Below are 12,140 nucleotides of genomic sequence, written 5' to 3'. Positions count from 1 at the left end.
TTACCATAAATAATGGAACTAACAAACAGCATTTTCTGAGGTTCTCATTTGCATTGTAGGTTGTCTTACCACCAGCGTATATTAGATATTGTTCCTCCTACCTTCTCAGCTCTATGCCCTGCAAACCCAACCTGCATTTACAAGTATGGAGATGAAAGTAGCAGTAAGTAATAAAGTAAATCCTTTTGTCTTTGAAAAGTACTAATGCCAGTATTTCTGAAATCCATTATTTAAGGTGGAGAAAGTAAACTTTTTCTTTTCTTGGGTTTTTGTTTTTTTTTTTTTTTGGTCTGTTTGAAGGTGATCTGCAGTAGTCACTATTTTGTTTGCCCTGTCATCCTTTGGAAGATTCATGACCTACTTAGTTATTACTTGTGAACTTTTTTGTTAATATTGCTTATAATGTTATATCCATGACCTTATTTTAAATATGCTGCTAAGTGCAGCAAGTTGAATTTAAAGCCCAAACTTGATAAATGTCCTGGCGGTGGAGATTATTTGACTTGGTTGTCCTGTGGTACCAGTTCAGGTGTGGGAACATAGGTGCACACGGGATACATTCCGACCAGCAAGAGGCCTGTAGAAGGAAATTCTTAAATACGGTTTTCTTACTTTTTGGTCACCTCGTGTCTGAGATTATGCTATGAATCAGAGGGCCTAGAATTTGCTGTGCTGTGTTGTGCTTAACACGTAACAAAGGTAAGGCGTCATACCTTGGTGGTCCCTGCAGAGAGTTAGGTGTGTAGTTGCTCCACGGGAGTCTTTCCAGACGGCGCTGCACGCGGCTCCTCCACACACCTGCCACCTCAGGTTGGGCAGCAGTTCTTTGCGTCTTGGAACTCCCTTCCCTCCCCTCCCTCGCCTTCTGTGCGTGCCCTGCTTCTCCACTACACCTCACGCTACACCTGTTTTCCTTGAAGTAAACTCCGTTGGTCCCAATGCTAAGTACATTTCCTACATTATTATGTCCCTTTGTCCTCGAGACATCTCTGAGAATCAAGTGTGTTTAGTAGACCAGTTTTACGGCGAGGAAATCTCTTCAGAGAGGTGAGGCCAGAGTGAGGTTGCATCCGAGGGGCAGAGCCCAGACTCACATCCAGGCTTACTGAGCTGCCTTGCTCTTACCACTGTGCTTCCCTGAAAGAGCGAAGTGTGAGGCGGTGTAGCACTCCTCTGAGTGCTGAGTTTTGAGCTCTGCCTCAGTCTGGCTCAGAGAAGCAGAAGGCACAGTCTTTGATCTCAAGAGCTCAGACTTTTGTTGAATATGGACTTTGCTTTTTTCCTATAGAAACAACTGAACCTAACAGTTAAGGCCCGCCTAACAGTTGTTCCTGCTTTTTTATCTGTCACTTCTCAGATGGACCCCTGCTCCAACCAGGCCACTTCTTTTTTATCTTTCCTGTGCTCATGGTTTTTGGTTTTGCCTTTCTATCTGGAAAGCCCTTTCTGTCTTTAATTCCTATACTCTCTCTAGGGTCCGGCAAGGCTCCTCTCCTATAAATACTGCCCTTTAGCAAGCCAGTTTTGTGTTGCGCTGGCTACTTCCTGTGTGACTATCTTGGTTCCCATGCTACAATGTAGACCCTTCAGTGACACGAGATTCTTTTTTTTTTTTTTTGTCTCCCACTTTTAGGGAAAAGCAAACAGCACCTGTGACCTGTTGTGATTGACTTCATTCATTCCAAGTGCTTAGTAACTCCTATGTCAGGATTGTCTTTTGATTTATTACCTCTTTGTCCACCTTACGTTAAAAGATTTCCAGTTGCTGTAGTGATGCCATACAGTATATATTAGCACAAATAAGGACTCGACAGATAATAACCAATAGTAAACACATAGAGTCACAACATATGAGCATCTGGCTTCTGTAGACTCAAGTGTATGGCCTCAGCAGAAGAGAAAAGCAAAAAAAACCTATCACAAGTTGGCAACCTTCACCTGTTCAAACACAAACTTAGTCGTTACTGTCTCAGAGAAAATGAGAAGGAAGGGACATTGACCAAAATGAAATAAATACATTGAATCTCGGCTTTTCAGCTTACAAAAGCCTAGGGATTTGAGGACAAAAGACAGTTACGTAAATTTCTCAGCTATTTATTTATAAGAACAGTCTTAAAACTTGATCCTACCCTTTTCCCCATTCTGTGCTTAGATTCTCTTCCTGGACATTCAGTTGCCCTCTGTTTAGCTGTTGCATTTAAAAGTAAAGCAACCAATGATGAAATCTTCAGCATTCTGAAAGATGTACCAAATCCTAACCAGGATGATGATGACGGTAAGGGACCACTTCTTCAGCGGAACTACCTATAGGCCAGGTTAAAGCATAAATATAAAGCATTACTGGCAGTTTGAGTTCCTCCTAAGTCTCAACGGATGCTTCTAAGCAGTAGCCTGTTCAGTGTGTCAGTTCAGTGTGCCAGCAACTTTCTTCCTTCTATAAAAGAGATCCTCATCTGCCTGTGACATAGCTTACATTCAGTATAAAAACTAAACACAAAGTTAAATATGCTGTTACATTCATTTTTAAACATTCCCTGTTTTAACTTTAGAGAGGTTCCTGAGTGGAAGATTTGGTGAATTGTAATTGGATTTTTCACCTATTTAAGCTATTGTAATAATGATGTGTAACACCTACTGAGTATGTACTATGTAACTCCAACCAAAACCCCTAGGGTTTTTTCTGAGCAACAGTGGGAAAATAGGCAAGTAATTTATAAGTTCACCTGAATCAGTAAATGAACAAGGTAAAAAAAAGATGAGAGGGGCTTAGAACATATTAAAAGATATCTGAAACATACAGTAACTGCAACAATGTGCTATTGGCACCAAAAGAGACGAATCAGGAAAACATGAAAAGTCTACTGGGACAGACAACTGGGTAACGTTTTGGAGGGAAATTTGTTAGATCTGTACATAAGGACATGTGCATAGTAATCAAAATAAAAACATGAATGGTCCTTGGGTTATTTATTACTAGGATTTTGTTTGGATTTTTCTGAGAAATTTGTATTATGATAGAAATTGTGTTTAGATAGCATATGTCAAAATGATGGTCCTAAATTTAGACGCTGTCAGATATCTTAAGACTTAGACTTACTAGTTAAGGGTTTGCTGAATCTTTTTATTAATATGTTATCTTGCCACCATTCAGAGCGATATGAACATGGAAGTCCACTTGTTATGTGTGAAAGAAATGGATCATATAGAAGAATTAGGGAAATAATCCCCAGAAAGTAAGAATTAAGATCATGCTTAGTTTTATATTTTGAGTATTTAAAATCAGCAGTGGTCTTTTATTGTCTGTTTGTCCTCAGAGACATGACACGAATGTCTGGCTTAATGTTTGGATGTGAGTATGCCACCCATTTAGCATTCCAGGTGAGGGAACAAAGAATTGCTATACTCAGCATTTTTCTAGCTGTCTTACTGTGGAATATTTTTCAGATGAAGGATTCAGCTTTAACCCATTGAAAATAGAGGTCTTTGTACAGACTCTGCTACACTTGGCAGCCAAATCATTCAGCCACTCCTTCAGTGCTCTTGCAAAGTAAGTGCAACAGGAAGACACGCTCTGTTTTAAGGGTTTGGAACTTTGGTGAATACCAGGGGTATAGAAATTTGTAGCTAAAATTGTTGGACATGAAGATCTTAATAGTATTGGCATATAATTTAATAGAGCTCTGATTTGTAGTGGCTACAACCCTATTTGGCTCCTGTCAGTCTATGTGTACATTTTTTCATATGGCCCCTCAGAGAACCTAGTGAAAAACCTTGGGTCCATGGGACAGTCATATATACAGTCAAGAAGCTCCCACCGTATCTAAGCATCTTCCTAAAGGAAGGGAAGTAGAAATGAGGGCCGACTACATTTTGGGGAGCCACCCAAAGGTTAGCATCTAAAGACAGAGCTTTCTAATTCATCAGACAATCCAAAAGAAGTAAGAGCATATGTAGATACTCCTCCAGCAGAGCAAACTGGGCTCCTCTCCCCACCTTGGCTTCCAAGTGTCTATGATTTGCAGGACCCCCACAGGAAGTGCAGTCAGGGTACTTCACCTGTTTGTGGAGACCATTCCTTAGCCCTCACCTATTCTTAGATGCCCCGTAAATTGTAGTCCTCAGCTGACAGTGAATGGTATATTTGTAAATCTCTCAAGGTTGTGTGACAAATTTCATACAAACCACGAATTCCTAATCATACCTTTTGTATCCTTAATGGTTAACATTGGGTTGTTTTGCATTTATGTGTTGCACTGTAAATTCAGTAACATTGAAAGGCTTTGAAAAACTTAAAATGCTTAATGAGTAAGTTTATCTGTGGTATTTTTTCCCCACCGCGAAAAGGTTTCATGAAGTCTTCAAAACCCTAGCTGAGAGTGATGAAGGAAAGCTACATGTCCTACGAGTTATGTTTGAGGTCTGGAGGAACCATCCACAGGTAAAGACTATTTAATCAGACAAAGTTTTAAGTGTTGCCACTCGGGTTTTTTTGCTCAATCTTTATTGGTGTTCTAGTTTTCTTACAGTAAGTACCAGAGCCAGAGTGCAGAATGAATCTTAATTAAGACCTCCTGATGGTCAAATGGATCAGTTCCACAACCACTGAAAATGAATGTCACAGACCTCCTATTTTACTTTTGTAGCAGCGGGATTGTTGTGGCTTACATACAAGTGTGATTTACCCTGATGATTCTTTTCTCATTGTAGATGATTGCTGTGCTAGTAGATAAGATGATCCGTACACAAATTGTTGACTGTGCCGCAGTGGCAAATTGGATCTTCTCTTCAGAACTCTCTCGAGACTTTACTAGGTAAATATGGATTATTTTACACAGTTTGTATTCTCTAATAATCAGTTTATATTCAGTCTCATACATGAGCTCCAAGTTCTGATTGAAACATTGTTAATATGCTGATGCCACCAGATTAGATAGAATTGGGACATGGCAGAGATTCCTGGACAATGTAAATCCACACAGCCAGGCAGTCTGCAGTGTCTCTGAAGGACACTGATAAAGGATACAGACTATCGGGAGAGAAGATCAGGCCATGTGCCAGGATCTGAGCTGGACGGTGGGATGTGGGGAAGAGTTCCAGCTCAGCTGGGGACCTGGAATGCACAACCAGGAACTGGAAGAAACCAGTCACAGTAGAGGAAGTACATGGCAGTGAGGGGTTGAGGAGAGTCTGGTGGGCACCTGAGTGCCTGTGGGGAAGGGCGGTATCTCACTTCAGTCAGAAAAAAACCTAGATTTAATGCACAAGATTTATTCTAGACCCATTTCCTATACAGGAAAGAGACTTCTCATTAAGTTTCGTTCTTACTCATGAAGTTGAGTCCACAGGCTTCCTAACTGATCAGGAATAGCAGGAGTTGACACAACAGGCAACAAAGGAATCTTACAAGGATCTAAAAATCCATCACAGCACTTACCCTGTTCATCGTATCTGTTATTGCAGAGGACACAGGTCTAAAATGAACTGAATCCGTAGAGTGGAAGGGTATGATCTAAAGTTACCATATCAGCCAGACTGGCACTCGCAAATTAAGGCAAGAGACATCCTCAGATCTGTAAACTCTTCAGAAAATTGACCACCCACGTATTTGTTAACCATTATCCTGAGCGATTTACACTGCAACTCATTTAATCCTCACCCCCCACTACGGAGGGGGTTACGTTATCATTCTTATGTACAAAATAGGAAAATATTGCAGAGTGCTTAAGTATCTTGTCCACAGTCACCCAGCTAAGTGCAGAGTCAAAATTCAGACACAGGCATTCTTGAACCGATAAAGGGCTCAAAAGCACCCTCTGTTCTTGAACTCCAAGCTCAAGTATTTGTAACTCTGCATAGCCTTCCAGACCACCCCTTCCAGAGTTGAAATACTTTGCTCTTGTACCTTGTCTGCTAACATAAGACTTTGGAGTTTTATGAATCAGCTGTTTTATTATCTTCCACTGAAACTGTCATCATCCAAGGCAAGATTTATAGAGGCTGTATCTTGGCATTAGGAAGAACTAATTTATAGACAGATGTAGTTAAGAAGCTACTTCAAAAAATAAACCTTTTATGCAATAAACATTTCAAAGCGCTTACAAGGTGATCCTAGTTGAGTAATTTACTGAGAAAGTAGCTGACCTATATTTATTTTATTCTTAAAAAGGCCCAGCAGTTGATAGCTAGTATGAACTAGTAAGTTTCTTAAATACTCCAAAGAATTGGACGAATATCTGCTAGTTAAGTAGTATAAGGCATGTGAAATGAGCCTTAGATTGGGCTTCTGTTTTGAGAAAATTCCAGTACCTGATGTTTAAATTTAGAAGAGAGAAAATAGATTTTTGTTCCTAACGTACATTTTTTCCTGGTGTGCCATTTCATTTCAGTGTATGTACACATACCTTCTAGCAAGTCTAGTAAAGGATGGAAATAAAAGTGATAAGGACCCACTACTGCCTCAGGAAGCTCACCTGAGAGATAGGTGTTTGCACAATTTATAATACAAAAAAATTGGGGTACCTGGGTGTCTTAGCTGGTTGAGCGTCCAACTCCTGATTTTGGTTCAGGTTGTGATCTCATGGTTGTGAGATTGAGCCCTGTGTCAGGCTCTGCCAGGCTCTGAGCTGGGCATGGAGCCTGCTTGGGATTCTCCCTCTCTCCCCCTCTGCCCCTCCCCCACTCACAGGCTCACTCAATCTCTTTAAAAAAAAGTATGTGTTACTGGAGAAATAGGACTAATTCTGCCTAAAGCGTGGAATCACCTTCAAAATGAGTAGGTTATAAAAGCTGAGAGGTCTTTCTAGAAGCATGCTTTAACATACAGTAACCAAACTCTGTTACTTTTAAGATTGTTTGTTTGGGAAATCTTGCACTCCACAATTCGTAAGATGAACAAACATGTTCTGAAAATCCAGAAAGAGCTGGAAGAAGCAAAAGAAAAACTCGCAAGGCAACACAAACGGGTAAGTCTTATGTCAATTCATAGTGGTCCAAGAAAGTATACCAGAGTCTCTTGAAAATCTTCAGTTCATTACCTTGATGGGAACTTATTTTTTCTGAGGCCAAATTATGCAGAACTGATATGGAAGTGGAGGGAGAGGAAGGATCTGGGGGAGGTGTTGCTCTCCGCTCTTCTCCTGTTGGTGAGCCTGGAAGGAAGCACAAACCTTGCTTTTCTGTAGTTAGCCATCTGGATCTGCTTCATGATTGCCCTTCCCAAAAGGAAGGCAGAGAAGGAAAGAGGGCACTTGTGTTTCCCTAAGACTTTCTGGTGCAAGAGGGGAGAAGGAGAAGCTGGTCTGTGTCTCACTTCCCCAGTCCTGTGGGGAGGGATGGGGCATTCCTTCCCAGGTTCACAGGATACTTCTCATATTAATAATAAGTACAGCATTTTAGCCATTTTGGGGAGAAGCAGTGAAGTGGCTGCATTCCGTGATTTTGCATAGTAGTACTAGTATTCTTTGTGACAGTATTCTCCAATGTTGTTGTGTATTTACCAGAGTGGGTGGGAATAAATTTAATGACATCTGTGAACCTGTAGCAGGTTCAAATGCTCGTCTCCACGTAGATCTGCATATATACGTGTCTGTTTGGTATGTAAACACATACTCACAAACTTAAAATACTGCAAGGTAAATGGTGTCATCCCCATTTTATACATGTCTAAATTGAGGCTCAGAGAACTTAAAATAACTTGCTCAAGGTGACATGGTTAGTGACAGAGCCTGTCAAACTCCAAGGACTTTCCCTTATGCCATACTGATCCCTAGATGTGTGGTGTCCAATAAAGTAACTGCTAGCCACATGTAACTGTTAATTAAAATTAAATACGTTTAAAATTCAGTTCTTTAGTCACACCAACGCCATTTCAAGTGCTCAGTGTGGCTAGTGGCTACTGTGATGGGCAGCAGAGATTTAACATCTCCCTCATCATAGAAAGGTCTACCAGGCAATAAACAGTACTCTAGAACCTAGCCTTAGTGTGGTATTAGGAGAAAACTAACTTGTGCCCAGTTGCCTAGAACATAAGGCAGACCCTTTAATAGATGCTGTTACAGAGAAAAGCAGAAGTCTATAAAAACAGGGGGTTCTGGTGATTTCGCTTTAAGGGTGGAAGAGGCTGTCATAGATGAGGCCTTACTGACAGGGAGGTATCTAGAAGGAAATGGGCTTTCTAGATCTGGTGATGCCTACCTTCTTGCTAAAAGGACCACGAGGACATTGGTGTGTAATATACCTGGAGTCACTTTCTGGCCTAACCACTTACTAGCTACGTGACACTGGGAAAGTCGTCTAACCACGAAGTTGGGGTGGGGAGGGCAGTGCAGAGGGACACCTCAGTGAATGCTCGATTCTGGCTGAGCTTGGAGGGAGTCGTTAAAGCTTAACAGAGGTATGTTGAGCCCATCATTGCCAGCAGAATCTTGAACAGTCTGCTTTGAATTATTACATGTAATAATTTTTGAATTATTGCCGTTTTTGAATTATTGCCAGGGTGAGCAGGTTCTTGAGCTGCGTGCAGGCCTGCCCAGCTTTTCCGTAGGGCCGTTAGAGGAAAGCTGCCTCTCCGTTGTCACTGCTGAAGTGTCATAGAGCCTTGTATTAGTGACTGGAAAGTACTGTCGGGTCTTTCCCTGGTCATCTACTTTGCTACTTAAATGAGCAGTAGCAGAGTTCTAAGAATATATTATCTATCCTCATTATTTGCAGGTTCTAGTTTTGCAAGCTCACTTAAGATTTATTTGTAACCTCAAAGTCAATACTCCTGGTGCTTTCCCCATCATTCAGACATAGGCAGAGCAGTGAAAAATTTGAGTTGCCCAATGGGCTTGTTCCCAGATAAAGTCAAACAAGGCAATACTCTGCCTTCTTGTTCATTTCTTATACCGTAAAAAAGCATCCTTTTCGTAATGTATTTACTGCCATGTTTGGGCTTTTGTTGGTGGCTTTTACGGTTTAAAGTGGCCCTAAAGCATAAGGCTGAAATGCTGTCTAGTGTTCCTAAGTGCAAGAAGGCTGTGACATGTCTGACGGTAAAAACACATAAGTCAGTTGAGCTTCTTTTGGGCATGAACGACCATGCTCTTGGCCGTGAATTCAGTGTTCATAAATCAACAACATCATAATCCAGATAAAGGAAAAGGAAATTCACCAGTATGTACGTGAGGCTGCTCCATCAAGGACCGAAGTAACCTCTGTAAGTGCTGTGGAAAAGCAGCTCAATTTGTGGATTCATAAGACAAGGATAGATTTAAAAAACGTAGTAGACAGCATTCTTGCGGGGCTGAAAGCCAAAGAAATTTAGTCATGTTACTCAGGGTCAAGAAGATGTTAAATCTTTCTCAGGCAGTGTTTGAATATAAAGAACTACTGTATATAATTATTTGTAAGACACATATATTAAATAAGCTATCTTTAGACAGAAACACACATAAGGTTACTTGTTGATCAGTTGACAAAAATAAACCAAAGACTCCCTAAGAACCTAACCCTGTATTTCCCTGAGCAGTGGTTCAGTACTAATTCAGGATTCACAACAAATGTATCCACATAACTATGGTAAATAACAAGAATCTACTGTACATTTTCCATGGAGCTCAAAGCTGTTTTCTTTTTGCATGGAGGAAAAATGTAACCAACACTTCCTCCCTGAATGGTCTGTCTTGTAAAAGGTATAACTCACTTCTGCTCTATAGCAAATACTCTTACTGCTGTTATCATGATAGGTGCCACCAAGTTTCCCTGGCCTAGGTAAGTGCCCACAGGACTTCTGGGTGTATGCAGGTGCATCTGGGTGGTGGAGTACTTTCATTAGAGAATACAAGTCTTCAGGTGGCACTGGACCAGACACAGTAACATCCTTTCTCTTACTTAATGGGATCTAACATACTAGAATTCTAAGAGGCATTTTCCTTTTGTTCCTGTGCATCCTGTAGCGAAGTGACGATGACGACAGAAGCAGTGACAGGAAAGATGGGGCTCTAGAGGAGCAAATAGAAAGACTGCAGGAAAAAGTGGAATCTGCTCAGAGTGAACAGAAGAATCTCTTCCTCGTTATATTTCAGGTATCTTAGCTTGGGACACTGATAGGTAAAAATGCAGTACTATTATTTTTAATCATAGTACACGTTTATTTGTAAAAATTTAAATCACAAAAATTTGCAAAGGAAATAACCATGTGTACCTCCACATTCTGTTTCGTTTACAGCATTCTTACATGACCATTGCTCCAGGCTTTAAAAACATTTTTTGAGGATCCTTTTGTGGAGTACCTCACTCCTATTTATTCCCAGTTGTTCATCATTTAGATTATTTTCCTTCCTGATGAACATTATTTATGTCCTTAGAAATGGGTGTGGAGAAAAGTTACTAGCATAAATAATCTAGATTTAAAAGTGTTCACGTACTGAAAAAAGGATATACTAACATTATCACTTATCTGCCTATTTCTAGAATTTATTGACTTAACAAAAGTTAGCGATACCACAAAAACCGAGTGGAACAAGCAATGCCTTTTGAGGTCTCTTGGTCAAAAATGTGATTGTTTTGAGGTATAAGAATTATCCCTCTAACACTGCTTTAACTTTATACCCCCTCTCCAGCGTTTTATCATGATCTTGACCGAGCACTTAGTACGATGTGAAACCGATGGGACCAGCGTATTAACACCATGGTATAAGAACTGTATAGAGAGGCTCCAGCAGATCTTCTTACAGGTTTGTGGGAAACCCTGATTAGATAATGAACATCACTGTTCTCAGCCACAAGGACTTTCCATGTTAAAAAATGGTCAGATTTGTTGGGAAGTTTCATAATAGTCTGTAAGGCCCTTTTAATGTCTGTTTGCTCCTGTTGCTCATCAGAATATTCAGAGTGAAATTGGTTCTATATGCAGTTCAGACTCCTAACTGCCGTTCTTTAGTCCGGTAGGGATCTCCGTGTATACAAGTCAGACAGGCACACATAGAAGAGATTATTTCATGACACTTTCTTCCCACATAGCCTCAAGCCACTGATTTTCAGTGAGACAGATGAGCTATTTAAGACCTATATTGAGGTTTGGGTTTATTTTGTGGAATAGTTAAAAATTAACAGGTCATTGGCTAATTCTCTATTCTTTTACAATCTTAAATGTTCTAACCAATAAGAGCAAAAAAACTTTTATTGCAAAATATTTGTTTCAGCAACCTTTCAGCAACCTTCATTCTAGTCCTCCTTCCCGGGTTGTTAATCTTGCCGGGTCAGTCCCTGTCTGGGCTCCATTTACAAAGTCCTGTCTTTGGTCCTAATTAGGAGAGACCCAGCTGAACCTAGTCTGTAGCACCAGGCACTCTTGCCAAGCCTTGAAGCATGAGCTACATTTACGTAAAGGACTCAGTTCTCACCAGTTTCTAAGTTATCAAACATCCCTTTTTCTTCATTTCCCTCTACATGTTCTTAATGTTGGGGCTTTTCAGGAGCCCATTCTTCCTATCAAGCATAACCACTTTTTTCCCCAAACCCTTCCCATCATTCCACAACGTGGGCAGGCTGCTGAGGGAAACGTCCTGCGAGATTGCTTATGCGGTCTTTCTCCTGATCTAAACACCCCCTTTTTTACGTCCACAGCATCACCAAATAATCCAGCAGTACATGGTGACCCTGGAGAACCTGCTCTTCACCGCCGAATTAGACCCTCATATCCTGGCTGTTTTCCAACAGTTCTGTGCCCTACAGGCCTAAGGGTCGTTTTACTCCCCTGTCAAGATTTTTTTTTAAATATCTCAAAATAATTTGTCTTATTTTTGATGGTTTGAATGCTTGCTTTCTTGTAGCACCCTTTCACTTACTAAAGGGGGGAGGAGGACAGTGAAGAATAGAGAATTGATTACCTTTAATTGGCCCTACAAGGCAAATACTCCCTACTGACAATGTGACGATGACCATAGGATGTATTATATCTGTGACAGATACAACTGTTCTGGTATTTTTTTCTCCTTAAGGCACAAAAGATAAGCGATTTGAGGTATGTGAACACTAGAGGTCCAGCTTACAAAGTAGTATCTAGAACTGGTGGGTTTACTATCAAGTAGCATAGCTTTTCACAGCTCATGGATAACCTAACATGGCTGAAATAAAACTAAAAATGTTTTTTAAACTTT

The 12,140-nt window shown here is 40.6% G+C and overlaps 1 protein-coding gene across 2 annotated transcripts in view; it reads left to right on the top strand.

Annotated features, from left to right (window-relative positions):
* Window positions 1-12,136, top strand: part of NCBP1 (nuclear cap binding protein subunit 1) — a 38,006-nt gene extending 25,870 nt beyond the window's left edge. For both annotated transcript variants that reach the window (XM_047830107.1, XM_047830108.1), the window contains 9 exons: window positions 60-163; window positions 2,153-2,275; window positions 3,445-3,547; window positions 4,345-4,438; window positions 4,708-4,811; window positions 6,848-6,962; window positions 9,936-10,064; window positions 10,602-10,715; window positions 11,608-12,136. In XM_047830107.1, coding sequence (XP_047686063.1) covers window positions 60-163; window positions 2,153-2,275; window positions 3,445-3,547; window positions 4,345-4,438; window positions 4,708-4,811; window positions 6,848-6,962; window positions 9,936-10,064; window positions 10,602-10,715; window positions 11,608-11,721 — 1,000 coding nt within the window. In that variant the 3' untranslated portion in view covers window positions 11,722-12,136. The remainder of the gene's footprint in view (window positions 1-59; window positions 164-2,152; window positions 2,276-3,444; window positions 3,548-4,344; window positions 4,439-4,707; window positions 4,812-6,847; window positions 6,963-9,935; window positions 10,065-10,601; window positions 10,716-11,607) is intronic.
* The last annotated feature ends 4 nt before the right edge of the window (window positions 12,137-12,140 follow it).

This window comes from Prionailurus viverrinus, chromosome D4 (genome assembly GCF_022837055.1).
Source record: "Prionailurus viverrinus isolate Anna chromosome D4, UM_Priviv_1.0, whole genome shotgun sequence".
NCBI classification, from domain to species: domain Eukaryota; kingdom Metazoa; phylum Chordata; class Mammalia; order Carnivora; family Felidae; genus Prionailurus; species Prionailurus viverrinus.
Note: the sequence above shows the minus strand (reverse complement) of the source record. Positions and strands in the feature narration are given on the sequence as shown.